At 38.8% G+C, this 18,223-nt stretch overlaps 1 protein-coding gene across 1 annotated transcript in view; it reads right to left on the bottom strand.

Annotated features, from left to right (window-relative positions):
- FBN1 (fibrillin 1) overlaps positions 1 to 18,223 on the bottom strand; it is a 264,477-nt gene that overhangs the window by 31,988 nt on the left and 214,266 nt on the right. The window contains exons 46-55 of the mRNA XM_025295542.3: positions 16,327 to 16,452; positions 14,251 to 14,367; positions 13,270 to 13,398; positions 12,585 to 12,704; positions 10,063 to 10,188; positions 5,481 to 5,630; positions 5,088 to 5,153; positions 4,702 to 4,818; positions 2,828 to 2,947; positions 967 to 1,089 (exon numbers count right to left, since the gene is read on the bottom strand). Coding sequence (XP_025151327.3) covers positions 967 to 1,089; positions 2,828 to 2,947; positions 4,702 to 4,818; positions 5,088 to 5,153; positions 5,481 to 5,630; positions 10,063 to 10,188; positions 12,585 to 12,704; positions 13,270 to 13,398; positions 14,251 to 14,367; positions 16,327 to 16,452 — 1,194 coding nt within the window. The remainder of the gene's footprint in view (positions 1 to 966; positions 1,090 to 2,827; positions 2,948 to 4,701; positions 4,819 to 5,087; positions 5,154 to 5,480; positions 5,631 to 10,062; positions 10,189 to 12,584; positions 12,705 to 13,269; positions 13,399 to 14,250; positions 14,368 to 16,326; positions 16,453 to 18,223) is intronic.

Raw genomic sequence — 18,223 nt, forward strand, 5'->3', positions numbered from 1 at the left:
CCATTATATAATACTTAAATAATATAGCTTATGATGTCTTTAATATCATACTATTAATATGACATATTAGAATCATTGTGAAATATAATAACAAAAGACTTGGTTTTTACACTTTGAGGAAAAGACAGGCATCTACAAATATCTTCTCTACTAGGTCTTCCCTCCAGTTTCTTTTTTCTGGCACAGCGTGGCTCTTCATCATTCTTTACTTTCTGTCCTATTGCATTTCCTTCTTTTTATCTTTCCCCTTTATGTTATCTGAATTGAGAAATTTGGACTTTAGCCTGCATGTGACATGGAGCTCTTGCTTTGGAAATCTTCCTACCTTTAAGAAAAATTCTATGTAAATCATTTGAAAAGAACAGGTATCTGCTCATTTAAGAACTTGGGAGAAGCGAATCAGAGCTCTTCAAGGATCCCCAGGATTTACCCAACTTTGTATAACAGAGCTTAGTCCAGTACTTTGGCAATTGCAGGTGTTCAGTAAGCACTTTTAAAGGAAATTGTTCCAAGTCAGCTCCATATGCTACCCCATTCTTGGAATATAAAATCCTATAGTGATGGTGATTATTTATTATTCACATTCCTTCCTTGTGTTCTCATGTTCTCAGTTATCATACTATGATTATTTATAGCTCTCTCTCAGCCTCTTCATACTGAGCTTCTTATATGTGGGGAAGTTGTTTTTTTCCCCCTTATATCTCCACATCTCATAGAATGGCTGGCATGTCATAGGCATGCAACGTGTGGTGAACTAAAAAGGGTCTGCAGTGCCACCCTTAACCCAGCTTTAAGCTACGATTTAGGAGAAAATGTAGCAGTGACAACCCTCATATTGTCCATGGACTACAGCAGTGTTCCCCAATTTCCAGTCTTTCTCTGCTAGTGGATGCTTTGGAAGGACATCGCCCATCATAGACAGTTAGAACACCCTGGCTTAGATGACTTTGAACGTGAATGTCTCACCTTTGCACATCCTTCTGTCTTCTCTCAGAACATATCCAGCAGGACACTTGCATTCATACGACCCATAAGTATTTACACATCGGAAGGCACAGAGCAGAGGATTCTGGGCACACTCATTTATGTCTGCAGGAGAAGGCAGTAAGAGAATAACGGACCATAAGCCTCAACCAAAAGAGGAATATACTTTTACCAAAAGTTGCCATAAACATGGATGGACCAAGCAGTCTCTGCATTTCCAGGATTATAAAATGAGTTGGTTATTTTATAATTGGCCCAAGTAGGGTGATCATACATCTTGGTTCTTCCAGCCCAATCTCAGTTTATACTTATGGTGCTGGTATAATTATTGTTATTTAGGCAGATGAGAAATTATAGGTCATCCTACATATAGGGAGCTTTTCAGAAATGCTGGCTTTGAAGTCTCAAGTTGACCAGTTACCACTCCCTAAAGTCACAATGAAGTGGGGATCAGTTTTACCCCATTTAGCCAGAATAACTGCTAAGTCACCTGCTGTGAGGACAGAACCCCCAGTATCATTAACCCCTCCCCTTCTCCAGATAAAAGAGGCTCCTGTGAAGTAACAGTGAGTCTCATGCCCAAGAAAGTATTCTGAATAATTTTACACTTATAGAGATATTGTACTTAGTTCACACTGAGGCTTAAGTTATAGCCTTAAATAGGAATAATAGTAATAGATTAATAGATAAAAGTGGTTTCTGTAGATTGCATAGTTTGGAACCATCAGAATATGGTTCAGAAAAGCCGGGTTAAAACAGATCTTCTTGATTATCACATTTCTCCCTAAGGCCAACGATCCTGACAAGAACATCTGTGAGATCCCACATCGTGGTCTAGTCACAGCCTTTAAAGATTCACCAACATCTTTAACTAGGAGTAGTGGCTCAGAGGGTAAAGCATCTGCCTACAATGCAGGAGACCCGGGTTCGATTCCTGGGTCGGGAAGATCCCCTGGAGAAGGAAATGGCAACTCACTCCAGTACTCTTGCCTGGAAAATCCCATGGTCTGAGAAGCCTGGTAGGCTACAGTCCATGGGGTCGCAAAGAGTCGGACACGACTGAGCGACTTCACTTCACTTCACTTCATTGATAGATAATATCTCTAATGAAAAGCTCACCTTAATACCCACTGTACCATCACCTCACCTTCATTCTCTTCTTAAACCAGTGGCTCTCAACTTAAGAGTGCATCAGAACTACCTGGAGGGCTGCTGGGTCCAACCCTTAGAGTGTCTGATTCAGGAGGTCTGGGACAAGGCCTGCAAATCTGTATTTCTAACAAATTCCCAGGTGGCACTGACGTGGCTGATCCAGGGATCACCCTTTGAGAGCTGCTATTCTAGACACTCCCTCCTTGCCTTTCTTTCCTTGCATCCTGCCAGACATACTGGCAGTTGCTTACAGAGTATCGACAGCCTCTTTTGCAGTGATTGCCCCCAAAGAGAGAAAGGATATTGGTGTTAATCTTAGTGTGTAGTTGTTTCTATGAAGAGAAAAGAAAAAGAAAGGGTGTATAGGATACAGTGGAAAAAAGGGGAGACAAAGAAAATAAGAAAGAGGGTAGGAGACAGGACAGGTGTTATATTCAAATATTAGTGGTAGCAGAGACCCCAAGAAGAACTCTGCATGAGATATGGCATCACCTGGGTCATGAACCACCTATATCTTTTTCAGATACTTTCTGCAGAGAGGAGGCCACATAGAGAAGAAATGATGACAGGGCCCAGATTTTCTTTATTTTATATACCCTGGGTGGTATTTGATACTAAGAATTATAATCAACCAACTACTATCCCTATGATCAGAACATGCAACCAACTATCCTATGTTTAAGAGGCTTACCTTCACAAGTCATCATTGGCCCAGGCTCAAATCCCTCCTCACAGGTGCATTCAAAACCTCCAATCACATTCTTGCAGGTTCCATTTCCACAAGGATTGCCTACCGAACATTCATCAGTGTCTGCAAGTGACCAGAAGTGTAGTCAAAATATGATGAATTGAGAGAAAATGGACTTGGACTCAGATAGTACCTTTCAAATTCCATCAGAGTACTTTGATCTCTAACATTTTGGTTCATTCTTATTCTGTCCTTGCAAGAGAGGAGTGCATATCTTATTACCACATATTTATAGCTATAAAGTTTGACTTGCTAAGTAGCAGTAACAGTACCCAGGCTTCTTAGCTCTTACTGTGCTCTTTGCCGTGGGTGCCTCCAGCCTCCTATGTTATGAAATACATCTGCTGGGAAGAGATGCTTAAAGGGTTAAAACAAGGCTTCTCTTACAAGTCAAAAGTTTCTGCTTACTTAATGTTAGAAATACACCTCCAGTTTGGCCTTACATTACATCATTCTCCAAGAAGCCTTAAACATGATGGAGTTTTGCCAGATATAAAATAGAAGACTAAACTTACACAAAATAAGAGACCAGAGGTTAAGCAAAATTAAGACACTGGATAAAGTCAAGAGTCGAGTAGATTTTGCTGAATTTGTGGAAACCAGATGGCTTCCATTAGGCAGAAGAAAGGCTAGAAAGAAATATGTTTAGGGTATGAGCTCTCTAAACAACTGTGGAGAAAGTCTTACCAAGGAAGTCTAAAAAATATATGTCTCCTAATCCATCCACCTAGAATATTGACTGTTCTTATTCTGACATATCTCTTGGGGAGAATACCTTCCTTTGGGCAAGGAACATTCCAGAGAAATAACACTGCTATCTCAGCTGTCTAGAGCACAGAAAAGTGATGAATTATTATTGAGGGCTGTGTCTCATGTTAGGTTCTGAAGTCGGAAAGTGAGGGCAAGAAGGCAGGGCTGAGAGACCCTGGTGAGGAGGCGTATTTCTCACATATATCGTAGCACTAACTGAAGATATTGAACAGAAAACACTGGCAACTTTGCTTTTGTTCTGCTATGAAACTGCATTTCACTGTCAGGATTATTACATCTCTTTCAAGTTAATAAAAGTCACACTATCATTGATTTTTAGAGCTGTAGGGTAATTAGAAATATTTTAATCCATCTGCATGATATTTATTATATTCTGAGGCTTAGAGGGCTGAAAAACTTGCTTAAGTTCCCACAGCCATGGCTGTGGATAAAAACCACTTACCTTGATTCCCTGTATGGAAAGAACATTTTCTAATGCACACAGACAAACCCTCAGCATTTATGCCATTATTAATTTAGGTTACATTGAATGGTTTTGAATTTCTTAGATAAAAGAGGTCAAAGGTCAGTCACAGGAGCCTTTCTTTGAAATTTTAATAAGGGGGCTAAAACAAGAGGATACCCTGAGTACACAGCCTCTCATGGTACTAAGTGTAACAAAATCTGAGTAAAGTTTGTGTTTTCCATACTGAGAGAATAAGATTATGACAATTAACAATTTTTTTTTAAATTTCTTCAAGGCTTTCACTATAATGCTGTCCTTTTTACCATCTCTTCAAACGTGTTCAGTGTCCTTGTCATCAGACTGTAAGGTCCATTCAAGGAAGGACGCTGTTGGCTCAGTTCACTAATGTAGCCAAAGAACCAAGCACAGTGCCTGGTTCCTGGCAGGGACCCAGCCAGTGTTGCTAGATGAATGATACATGAATGAGTATATAAAACTTATTTCTGTCCCATCTTGGTGTTTATATATCCTTGTGTGAATGCTGAATTGTTTAATTTCCGATTTGTAAAACCTCTGTAGAAGAAGCCACTCTATTACTCACCCACACATTCATTCCCTTGCAGAATGTAGCCAAAGGGACATTCGCAGCGATAGGACCCATCGGTGTTGATGCACTGCCCGTGTTTACAGACATCGGGTTCTTTGCACTCATCCATGTCTTAAGCAAAGGAGGAAAAAACAGTGAACAACAAAGTAACTTTTTAGGAACACAAAGGGAAATTATGATTGTTTCAGTGTCTAACCAATGAAATGTATTAAAATATTAACATACACTATAATAATATAATTGGTATCTAAATGAAAAGACCAAAAAATAGGGCTTCATTTACCAAGATAAATGTGGAGAAATAACAGCGAGAGAAAGGACAAGGAAGAGACTGGTTGAGAATATTATAAAACGCTGAGAGTCCAGTGCAAGCCACTCACCAACTGCTGAATCATCAGGTCCCACGATGATGCCACTTCCATAGGGACAGATCTGGCGGAAGGCCTCTGTGGTGGAGATGAACCCTCGTTAATGGGTGGGCCAATGGCATTTAGCAAATACCGCGTGGAGGCTGCACATACTGGAACACGATGAACAATCCAAGCCCAGAAACCAGAGAAAATTAACAAAGCTCTCAGAGCTGGGGTACCTACTACTTGGGCAGCTTTGAGTCATAACATACTTCAGAAAAAAATAACCACCTTGCTCCTAAGATAAAATAATCTTAGTGAACATTTCATCTGGACTTAATTAAATTGTCTTATTTTCTGAAAGCCTGCAGTCTTACAGCCTGCCCCATGAATGGCCCAAAGAGATGCAGACAGGAGACATACCATCGGGTTCAGTGGGGCACAGCTCGCAGGGATCTCCCCAACCTTCTCCCTTCAAGGCACAGCAGCATTCCTGTTTGGAGTGATTTCTGGATTTGGGTGATGAACACTTTCCTCCTTCAAACTTCGCGTAACAGTAGCTCATTCGTAAATCTGCAGCAAAAATTCAAGAGACCCCTCAGTGGCTTTCCTGCTAAGTCATTATTGTATAACATTGAGTAAGAAACAATCCACCCTGTTAAATGTGATCTCTTATGACTAAAGTCATACTTTTTAAGTGATTATAAAAGTAAATGAGCTGAGATCGTTAAGTGAAAGAATTCATTGCTCAGTTGTGTCTGACTCTATGACCCCATAGCCCATGAGGTTCCTCTGTCCATGGGATTCTCCAGGCAAGTGTACTGGAGTGAGTTGCCACACCCTCCTTCAGGGGATTTTCCTGGCCCAGGGATCGAACCTGGGTCTCATGCATTGCAGGCAGATTCTTTACCCTCTGAGCCACCAGAGAAGCCTGAGATCTTTAAAGTGATAAATAACTTTTGTAGTACGATCTGAAGAACAAATCTCTGTGACTTTTACCTTAGTACTTTTCATTTTATCCAAGGTTCCAAAGCAATCTGATGTGAATCATTAAAACCAACCCTGTCACATTCCAGTGCTCTCATCATCAGTGACTTCAAGATGGGGACATTCAGGGATGGACTAACATTTAGTGAGCGCACTACGTTAAGGCAGATCTCCCAGTTCTAGGTCTCACTGTGATATTACACACTGCACTGTGTATTCTGTCACCTAAGCCCTGGAGACAAAACCCCAGATGCCAGGCATACAGCAAATAAAGATGTGGCAGTTTTGTGAACTGGCAAAAATACAACTAACTCAATGTATTTCACTGAAGCAGCTATTCAGTTTCTGTCTACAAAATATATGTGAGGTTTTCTGCAGATTTTATGCACATATGTGTACACACTTGCACACACACAGAAGCTTGTCTGGCTCAACAGAGAGAGGGAAGGTAAAGAGGACAGGAAGATAGGTGAATGTGAAGGAGAATAATCATCGTTTCAAAGGATATATTTCTTTCTTTTTTGACTTTATTACAATTTTAATATATTACCATACCACTAATATTACAGTATAAAAAAGGAAAAAACTAAAGAATTGGTTCTTTCTAATTACATTAATGTATTTTTAAGTGAGAAAAAAATGTAAACCTATATATTACTCTGTCACAGTAATGAATAACATTTTTGTTTGGTAAACATAAATTTTAGCTTATACATGACAGATTCTACTGACTTTGGGTAATCTTTGAAATTTATGCTTCTTATTAGGTTATTTTGTGCTTTAAAACTAAAGAATGAAGCAGAAAATATCAGTGTTTTGAGGTATATAAATTGTATCTTTAATATACTTTGATTTTATTAAAATTTACTTATTTATTACTATAAAGAATATATTTCTTTAACATCAGTTCTTTCTTGGCGACTCCAACATGGAGCATGGGATTGGGATCTAGGTCCTACAAAATTCTCCAATATTGCTTGACACAGCTTTGGAAACTGACTTTTCCATTGGGTGGCTCTAAAAAGTGAGCTCATCCAAGAGCCTGGAGCGTGTTTGCCCTCAAATTTGACTTCCAAGGTTTTGCAAACTCCTCTGAGTTACACAGATGCTAAAATCTGCAGGTTTTAAGGAAATGTTTTCAGCTCCATTTTGCACAATACCCCTTTCTTTATGAATGACCAGGTCTGCTCTCTCCTGTCAATGTTTTCAAGTCCAGGTAGCAAATTATTAGAGCCATTTATAATTTCAGTTAAGACAATTTTACCATCCTAACGAGACAAGGTGAGAATAACTGAGTTGCAAAAGATCACAGCAGGAAAATTTTCATGAATTAAAGTAAAAGTATCAGCCAGCCATATTTACCAGGCTCCAATAAGTCAAATTCAGTTGGCCTTTGCAATGAACTTGTTGAACTCATCATGGCTACCAACTCTTCAGATAATGATTTCTCTGGAGTCTACTGCATTTTCACATTTGTTATGGGTGGGGACCTAATAGTCACCTTTGCGCAAACTACTCTTCTGAAGGTGAAGAGCAACAAAAGCTGATCCTTGTCCTGCAGCATCTCCTCTATTCAAATGTTGTCTCTGTTGAGAAGCTTCAAGACTTTACAAACTGTAGTTTTTTAAAGGACACCTTTTAATTTGCCTTTTTTTTTTTTCAGAAATCAAAATATTAGGTTTATTACTGCTGACACCGGCATGGAAAATATGTCTCTGAATTGCAGGCATGTCTCATGGCTTCCTCACGTTCCTCCCAGAATTTGCTTTACTCCTCAAGTCCATTGTCACAGACAGCATTTTGTGTTTACTGGTCCTATTTTTATCATTTATGCCTATAACTATCTTAAGATATAATTTAATGACTACTCAAAAAAAATCTCAACAAGCATATCAAAACACAATTCTTTCCTCTGTCTTCCAGCTTGAAATGTATCTTTTAAACCTGGATACATGCATGTTGTAATATTGCTCTGTTATGTTCTCATTCTCTTTTCCTTTTATTACTGGCCCTGTTCCATACCCCAGCCCACCTCCCCAGCACCACTGTCTCACCTCACCCTGGAAAAACATCTAGGTATGAGGTTTAGAGCGAGCCAAAGTGACACACTGCCTTCACTGGACTTTGTGGTGGGAGTGACTCGCTGGCCTCTGTGGCTTCAGGGGCCAGAGGCTGTCCACCTGAGCCCTAGGCCCCATTTGTTCCTTCAGAAACATTATCCATGGTTCTCTTCTATGGGATTTTCTAATTTTATGGGCACTAGAAGCTTGACTCCTAATTTGCCATCTTATAATAAAAACACAGCTCTTAATTCCCTGGCTCTAGCAAAATCTGTGTCCTGTGGGAGATTTACATTGGCTTTGTGGTCGCTGTCTAGAATTGGTGTTTTAATCAAAGGTGCCATGCACTGGGAAAGAGTTTGTGTGCGCCCGCATCCTTTTAACGAGGGCTTGCTTGGATGCCTGTTTACCAGTCCATCTGTGAAGCACCCTTAATGACCTTTGAAATTTCATCAGAGCTACAAAAGTGACTTTCCCTGCTCGCATTCCTCAATCCTGGCTCTGCCTCTTGGAGCTGAGCTTGTGGCAGGGCTGCTCACAGCTGGGCTGAGTCTTCCTGCAGCGTTCGCTTGCTCAGTGACAGGCCAGTGCAAATTGAATTAATAGCCTCTGAATTTCCTCTGGCCTGCCACATCGGCAGATTCACACCTGGTTTCTCACTACTTTCCTTCCAAACTCCGGCCAAGCCAAAGGCACACAAAAACAAAGGAGCAAGAGCTAGAATTTATCTGGCTGGTCTGCACCAAACAGACAGATTATCTGCTTGCATCAAGCACGGCCCCACCCACAACCCAGAAATCCACACGGGGCTCTGATAGCTACCTACAGATCAAACCAACAGAGAATTCTCAATGCTCCCCCTTCACATCCCTAACTATTACATGACAAGATGACCAGTTGAAAAGTAAAAGGTTAATCCGAATAACAATAATAAAAGTCTATGAAAGACTCAGAAATGAACAAAGCTTTGTCATGTATTCAATAAGACTGTTTGGGCAGGTATTCTTATTGTTTAAAAAGAAGAAAATTGAGCTTCCAAAAGATTAAATGACTTGCCCTAGACTATAAATGACAAGGCTGAGATCCCTAAAGCCCAATTTTTGGAATCTTAAATAACATCCATTGCCTTTTATTTGGTAATATGGAAGTAAAAAAAAAAAAACCAACTAAGAAAAAATCCTGAACAATAAAACAAACAAAAACCCCCACTGGAATGGGGTAGGGGTTGTGGGGGAGATACGTGTGTTTGAATGTGATTTTTTTTTTTTTTTTGGTCCTGAATTCATTAAATTAATGTGTATAAGTAGACAGACATATACAATTGCCTTCTTTAGTAAAATCTAAGTAGTTTTCGGAGACATAATAAACTCTGTCATGCCTAAGTTCAGGCTCCCCTTTTGACTTTTTCTGAAGTTCACAAGTGTTATTCCTGAAAACAGACTGTGGGCCAGCAAGAATCCTGGTCAGTTCACATTTATTTTTCTGTTTTCTTAGAAAACTTGTGATGTAAGAGATGGGCACTATATCCTGGGAGCACATGAGTTAATCTGCATTTTCTGTCTGAAAGTCTAGGTTTTGGCCCACACTTACACAGGTTACCTCTTCTGAGGCAGAGAACTTGTAACTGAACTTCCCCCAGGCTTTCCCGTGTTCAGTGGCTCATGGCTGATCCCCTGCTGACTGACCTGTCAGCGTCTGTGTTCTCAGGGGGAGAGGCAGGTTTAAAGAGCCAGGACAGTTGTTGTACAAGCAACTGTAACATGATGGATGAGTTTTTAACCTCAAAAGTAAAAATGAACTTTCTGACATATGGTAATCATTAGACCTCTGGGTGAATGAAAACACTCCATCTTCTCTTTTACAGAGAATCAAAGCTTTGCCATGTTTAAAAAAAATAAAACCACAACAAATAAACACAGAGTAATGAAAATCTAAAGCCAAAAGTCAAAAGCACTTACCTTGGCACCTTCTTCCAGTGGAGGACAAGGAGAACCCATCTGGACACAGACATTTGAAGCTGCCTTCAGTGTTACTGCACGTGCCCAAGGCACAGATTTCTGGCTCTTCAACACATTCATCAATATCTAAAAAAAAGTACACATGTCAAACAAAGTCAAAACACAGTGGAGATACTGTCAGATGATAAATGCACAATGTGAAAGGACAAAGCCTAACCGAGTTTCAAAATTCTTCCAATAATGAAGATTTTTCCTGTATCATAATGCTGGAGTGGACTTTAGGCTGTGATGACTTTTAAAAAACTAGTTTTGCTGGTTCTTATCATAAAAATGGACTCTGCAAGTGCCTTCTTTGTAATGCAGTGAGAAACATCTTTTACCCAGATTGAGTTTATTAGATAATTAGAAAAGTTGCAGTAATTTCGTACTACCCTCAACTGGGAAGGAGCAAGAAACTCTAGAGTCTGACTTCACTAAAAAGTAAGCAGATGCTCTGAAATTCAAATTATTTTAACAATGAGTTACTCAGTGAGAGATCTAGGCCTTTGAAACAAATCTGTTCCTCTCCACCCATCCACAGTGTTTTCCCCAGTATCCTATGCTATCAACCTAAAACTGTGACTTTTACAAGGACGCTAATACTTGTGAAAATAATCCTAATGCAATACAAACTAAAGACATCACAGGAAACGAGGCTCTTGTCTCTCATTTGCAGTTTAATTTTTCTGAAGACACAAAGATATCTTCCATGTAAAGACTATAGTTTTTCTTTTATCGTCTAGATAATACGAATTTGACACACATAATTGTGGCATGTTTCCTTGAGCATATTAGTATACCTTATCTACTGTAAAGGGGTAATTAAGGATGGTCTGCATCCTGAATGGCTTGAGTATATCCTAGTTTGCCTGGGAGAGTCCTAGTTTATGCCTGTTGACCTGCACTCATGAATAGTGAGTGTAAGTCAAAATTGTCTTCATTTGGTGAGCCAAGTATATGATGACCCTACTTATGGAAAAAGTATGACCACTCTTTCCAAGAGGCTTACCCATCTTTCCCCCTGACTTTCAGCAGGAATTTGTAGTGAAAAAGAGGTAAGCCTTGAGTCTCAGCCACGCTGTTTTAATGGAAATATTTTTTTTCTAACAAAAGAGATTATCTCTTATATCTTGGGACTCTTTATCTTCAGGTTTGTACAAGTTCTACCCACACCAAAATGTATTTGTATTACACAGCTTTATTCCCATGAGGTCTAAGTAAAGGGAAGTTATGAAATTAACTTTGTTATCTTGACTTAGTTTTGTAAATACCACACAATAGATATTCTAGAAATGTGCAGTGCAAAGTGATTATCTTTCTGTACAATGTAAAACCAGCCTCTTTATCATTTCATGTTATGTCACATTTATAACTGCATCATGCTTCCTGTGGTTTATTAACTAACAAATCTGAACAAATGGGAACTAACAAAGCTGATGATGACGAATTACTCCATCCCTACATTCCCTCCACCCCGACATCCAATCTTTTCTTAGAAGTCAACTTTTGTAAAAATGCTCAGATGTTTCGTTTTTTTTTCTTGTTTTTGTTGTTATGATTCTCCTATGGTAGGAATCAAACTGTAGGTGCCAGCTTCATAAGGGTAGGGACAAAGATTTAGAATGAACACATTTATTGACTATTCTGAAAATCGTTTTTTCTATATATTTTCATTCTGTTCATTTAGGGGTAATTTTGTATTAATCATGGAGGGAATAATGCTGACCTCTAATAGAAGTAAAATGACACAGTAATTTGTATTTAGGTCTAATTTTGATGTTTTCACTTAGAATATTATCCCTTGGCTGAGATTTAAATTAGATATATAATAAACATTTCTCATTGATGATATTAAAAGTGGACAATTCTTACTCATTAGGGATTAGACACAGACTTGTTTAAAGGTGGGAGCATGGACTAGGTGACCTCTTAAAAGTCCTTTTCATCCTATTTATGAATTTCTGACAATTAATGACTTTCATTTAACACAATGATACATGTATTGAGGAATGCAGTACTATAAAATTTGCTGAGAATTTATTTGTAGTTATGTATTTCTACCACTCTACAAGTTGAAACAACAATGACAAATTACATAGCCACATTCATCCAACCTTGAATGTGATCACTTAAAGATTTTAACTGGAATCAGGAAGCTATTTTTAATTGCAACCCACTGGCACTTAAAAACAGGTAGTTCAGGACTTTTTATAAGCTGCATAAAAACACATTGGAAAAGGGTCAGGGTCATGCAACCACCCAAGTACAGAGAGCAAAACAGCTTCATCAGAGATTAGCCTGAGAACTAGATGTTCTTGTCTCACCATCTAATTAGGAGCCCATAAGTCACTCCCTACCCTTGGATTTGTCTGATAAAGTATTGCAAAATGAAGACACCATTACACCATCTCAAAAATTTGACTCTGATAATGTCAATGAGGTAACCAATACTGCTCATTTCCAACTACTGATAGCCCTCTTACCTTCACACTTGTCATTCTGGAGACTGTATCCAGGTGGACAGATACATCTGTAGGACCCATCCAAGTTTTGACAGGTGCCTGGGGCACATTTTCTGGGATCTAGGAGACATTCATTGATATCTGCAAAGAAAAGGGAAAAAGAAGAGTTTCCCATTGGCATGTTTTCCATCAAGCAATTAAAATCCAAAGACACTGGAATCAAATCTAATACATAAATCTAAAGCCCCAAAACTCCACCATGAATAAAAATTAACAGCTCAATAAAAATCAGCTTTATCAGCTTTTGGAAGTGAGCAAAGTAACAGCCATACTTTATTTGATCTACAGAAAATTAAATATTTGCAGAAAAGTACAGCATTTAAAAAGTGAATGGCTATGAAGATTTTTGAGGGCACCTAGCAGCCTATAGAAGAGCTTACTACAAAGCTATGTGGAAGAAAGAAAGGGAATTACAATTGTATATAGGATAATTCAACTGTCACACTGAATGTTGTAATATTGTAACTGTTTTCTCTAAGTACAGAAACTTAAAGGGGAAGAGTGCTACATATACCATATACACCTACAGGCAGGATTAGGGTAATTCTATTCTGATCTTTTCCCTCCAGGCTTCTGAAGGAAGAATTGTGATACAGATTGCGTGCTTCCTGGCGCGGCCTCAGGGCCTTTCTGCAGCAGCACTCACCCACACAGGTTCTCCCATCTGGAGCCACCTCGTAGCCTTCATTGCACTGACACTGGAAGGACCCCACTGTATTGATACATTGGCCGTTTCTGCAAAGGTTCCCATTTCCAGTTGCACATTCATCAACATCTGCCAAGAAAAACATCCTTTGATATATTCCAAAGAAAAATGTCATAATCCCATCAATGACCAAAACCTTTAAAGGGAAAAAATGCTTATTCTGAATTTCAGTGCCTTTGCTGGCTCAGACAAACTTAAGAAATTCCTTTCTGGTTAATTTATAACAACAAACCTGGCTTTATTTACCTATCCAAACTTTAAAGATGAAATAATTCTACTAATTTGATTGATAATTTATGTTAGGATTTTTATCTGAGTTTCACTTTGATCATACTTTAGGTTTCATTTTTAAAGGTTAAAACGGAATTACTAATACACAGTACATCTGAGAGTATTATTAACAATTCTTGTAATCAGAAGTATAAAAAAGTGGCCTCTTGCACAATACAAAATTTGGTTCCTCACCCTTGCTTGTGAATAGTATAGCATATTTTATAGGAAGAATTTTATAGCTTCAATAATTTACTTCTTTGCAGAGAGGCTACAGTAAAACACCTAGACAAGTAGGTCCACACTGCTCCCGAATTATGTGATTTCTTTACAAAGGATCGTTTTTATATGTTTTAAAACATATTGAATTTACTTTGAAATGAATTTAATTAATTTGTAGCATAGTAGCCATAAAAATTATAGTTGCTAATGAGTATTTTAATAAAAGGCATAGATGTCCTAACTGTATTTGACACTTAATTAGCACATCACTGATTGTTAGTTACTTAATTAGCATATAACTCTTAACCGACTGTCACAACTAAATTGGTATATATTAAAAACGATAGCCAGCACGCTGGAGATGATGCTAATTACAAAGACACACATGGCATTGCCTTCCTCTGGTGGTTGGCTGTCTTGCACACGTACCTATGCAGTCATTGTTGTGGGAAAGGATGAAACCGTGATTGCAGCGGCAGTTGAAGGAACCAATCGTGTTGCGGCAAGTGCCATTCCCACAGGCATCTCTTTCACACTCATTTATGTCTAGCAGGAACGAAGGAAAAGGAGAAAGGAAAGGAACAAAGGAAAAACATGATTATGAACAGAAGAAGAGGGAATATGGTCACCTGGGGTTAAAAGGCATTTTAGAGTTCACAAAGCGTTGTGCATCCGCTGAGAACGTCTAGATCTGATGTCAGTGTGAGTTCCCGCAGTGGCAGCTCCCTGCGAGAAACTAGCAAAAGGCGAGGTTCTAAGCCTTGGGAGAAAATCCTTTCCTTGGTTGGCATGTGAAAGGAGGCAAGCTAAGGACATGAGAACTGGACAAGAACTATTTTATTCTATTTACTTCTAGAATTCTCCACCCTTGCCACTTTTTCTCAAATATTTTCACTTGGAAATGGAAACTTCTGTGCGCATCTGGGTCTTGATTCGCTGCCACCTCTGGCAAACTTCAGCCTTTAAGATTCTCACTCCAGTTTACCAAAAAGCAGTGAGTCACCTGATATTACCCCAAAATCAGCAACAAAATAAATTAGCTTTCTAACTCACCTGGAAGACATCTGTTTCTTTTTCCCAGTTTACCCCTAAAAACCCACGACCACTCCCACGAAATGGTGACTTATCTCTCTTCTACATTATCTCAACGTGATGGCACTCAATTTGGCTCTTCTCTAGCAGTGAGCTGTCTTTTGGTTGGTCTACAACTTTTCACTTTGACTACCCTGTAAAGCTATTTTGGTGTCTTATGATGTCTTTGCATCTTGTGACAGCAGTTATCATCTTTCTAGTAGGAGTATATTTTACTAAGGAGGACATAAAAAATTAAAATGAAAACCATTGATATTCCCGGTTTGCGATATCGACAGGCAGAATGTGGAGGGCCAGGACAAAGGGATGGGGAAGGAGTGGAAGGTAACACCTCAGGTTAGTAAAATGTAGTGTTTAGAGTTAGGATTTCCTTTGCCTTCAGACTTTGGATGTAAAGATGAATTATGTATGGTCTTAAATCAGGATGCTATAGCTAAGCAGAATGTGACTCCAACGTGTGTGTCTGAAGACTGAATCCAAATGAGTCACCCTTCCAGCAATCAAGAACTTCTGCCTTGATTCATTTTTAGGCAAGCAAGTGAATTTTTTTGGTTGGGCAGGTTCTTTGGTGGGGATTACAGATAACTCAGATGGGAGAGGGAGAATGAAAGTTGGACAGGGCTTCATGAATACACCGGGTTATCTCTCCAGTGATTAGTGGGGCTGATTATAATCTTTAACTTAAAACTTGTTATCTGCTGTGAAGATGACAAAACTTTATGAGAATGTTCCCTAATGGATGAATCTAATTACATCCAAAGACAAGCACTTTAAATGTTATTGACTGTTCTTTTTCCTGATTCATGTTCATGTAGTCCCCAAAAGACTTTAATGGATGTTGCTTTAAGATAGAAAAAGAAAGGAGGGAAGGAGAGAAATTGATTGATTACATATTTGAAGTTTAGTCTAAATCAACATTCTGATTCAGTACTAAGGAAGAAATTTAAAATCATGAGCTCTTTTCCCCTAGGAAAATGATCTGTAAATTTGCCTTTAAGGACCTGCTATATCCTTATATATATGTAACAGTTATATATATACAGACACTTCTCAAACAATGCTCATACTCAACTACTCAAAAGCTGCACTCTGTTCCAATGAGGCAAATTCAGATAAATATTATAAAGGAACAGTAGGCTATTACCATTAATAAAAGTAATTTTTTGTCTTAATATCTTTCTCAATTTATCCCTTTATAAAAGTTTTTCGGAACTGACAGCCAAATGAATATCAAGAAAGAGGTTTATGATGTTCAGATTCCCAAAGATTAAATATCAAAGGATATTAATGCTACACACCTGCTTCTGTATTTTATAAATAATAAAACAATTAGTGTTAGCTTTTATATATATTCAGATACACATGAATTTTTCAATAGGATATGAAAAAATGAAATGATAGCCACATACTCACCCAAACACATGGTTTGATCAGCGTTTGTTTTAAAACCAGTGTGGCAAAGGCAATAAAAGCTTCCAACTGTGTCAATACACTGTCCATGGCTGCATATATTGGGGATTTCTTGACATTCATTGCGATCTGTAAATAAAAAGCATCTTAAGTGGAAACTTGGAAGGCCAAATCAAATCATTTTTTCTTTTTCAAATCAAATAACTTACTTCTAGGTATTGGCCTCAGGTTTAATCCTAGTTCTAAACTAAGCCAGTAAAACTGATGCTGACATTATATTCAATATTTATTTTTGACTCAAAATTGGTTAAAACTTACTCTCATTTACTAGGCACATTCAGAGCATATTAACAATACACAAGCAATGAAAAACAGGGGCAGTATCCAAAAAATCTTCTGAAAGATGAGAAAACTTAGATATAGAACAGAGAACAGACATGCAAGCTGGGAGATAATCCATTTGATTATCTGCCTACACAGTATCCTAGACTATGGAATTAATTGAAGTATTTTGTCTAGTCAAGATTTGGTGTCTCAAATCATGGAAGCTTCATGGCTTCCTCTGGAAATTTAAACAAATCCCATTGCTAAGCTAGGTTTTCATGATGGACAGCCTGCATGGTCCCTTGCTCCAGTTTCACCCCATTATTTTGTCTTACTCCTATAACCTTTTGTTCCATCTTAACCAAGGCTTCCTGTCTACATAGGACTCCTTTCAGCACTTGACAATCCTAATGATGTTTCTTTCTTTCTTTTTTTTTTTTTTAAATCCATATTCTTTCAAAAGGAAGCCCTCTCATCTTGCTTCTGCCACTCACTGGGCTCTAAGTTACATTTATTGTCAAGTTAATACTTCTTGCTCTCCTGAAATCTAATTATCTCAGAGGCCAAACTTGTTGCATGAATTCACAAATGACATAATTGCATGCCCACTTATGTCTCTAATTTTTTAAAGCTCTCAAGATCCCATGTTTACGGAAAATGTAACTCGAGGAGCACTGATTTTACTATTGTCACAAAAGAAAGCAAAAGGCAGAATGCTGCTGTGGGTGCAGATGCCGGAGAGCAGCTTGGTACCCCGCTCTCAGCTGAATAATTCAAGCTTGCTGTTTGCCCGCTCTGGCTACTGAGAAGACAAAAACAGGGACTGGGCACCTTTTGCTGCCCAGGACACTTGTGCCCATGCCAGGACAGAATATACTTCACCCATTTCATGTGCTCAGGCTGCCATTTATACAACTACTTCCTTCCAAGTACACAAAACATCTAGAGTCAACGAAATCACCATGTCCTTTAGAAATCTCAGGTCGGGGGTGGGTGTATCATGAAAAGGGGAGATAGGGTAGAGCATCTTAGGAGCTACAGCTAGTCTGCAGAAATGCTAGTGAACAGATGATGTGTGTGCTAAATTGCTTCAGTCGTGTCCAACTCTTTACAATCATATGGACTGTAGCCTGCCTGGCTCCTCTGTCCATGGAATTCTCCAGGCAAGAATACTGGAGTGGGTAGCCATTTCCTTCTCCAAGGGATCTTTCTGACCCAGGGATTGAACCCAGGTCTCCTGCATCGTAGGCAGAGTCTTAACCCTGAGCTTCCAGAGAAGCCCAAGAACAGATGATGATTATTCACATTTTGGATAAAAATGAATTTCAAATGAGCAAACTGCTCCCTGGGATAGGCAGAGGACACTGACTTCCACTACCAAGCTCAGTGAAGAGAGTTGATTTTGAGGAACGGTGTCTTGGGGGCTTATTATAGTCATCCTAGACTGTGGGCACCCTCAGGTAATACTGAGTCTGAGTGAATGCAAGGATCTGGTCTGTCTCATCTCTGGGGCCCAGAGGGAATGGAGAGCATTAAGAATCTTACTAGAAAGGGATCCTCAATTAGGAATTTTCTT

The sequence above is a fragment of the Bubalus bubalis genome, chromosome 11 (genome assembly GCF_019923935.1).
Source record: "Bubalus bubalis isolate 160015118507 breed Murrah chromosome 11, NDDB_SH_1, whole genome shotgun sequence".
Lineage (NCBI taxonomy): Eukaryota > Metazoa > Chordata > Mammalia > Artiodactyla > Bovidae > Bubalus > Bubalus bubalis.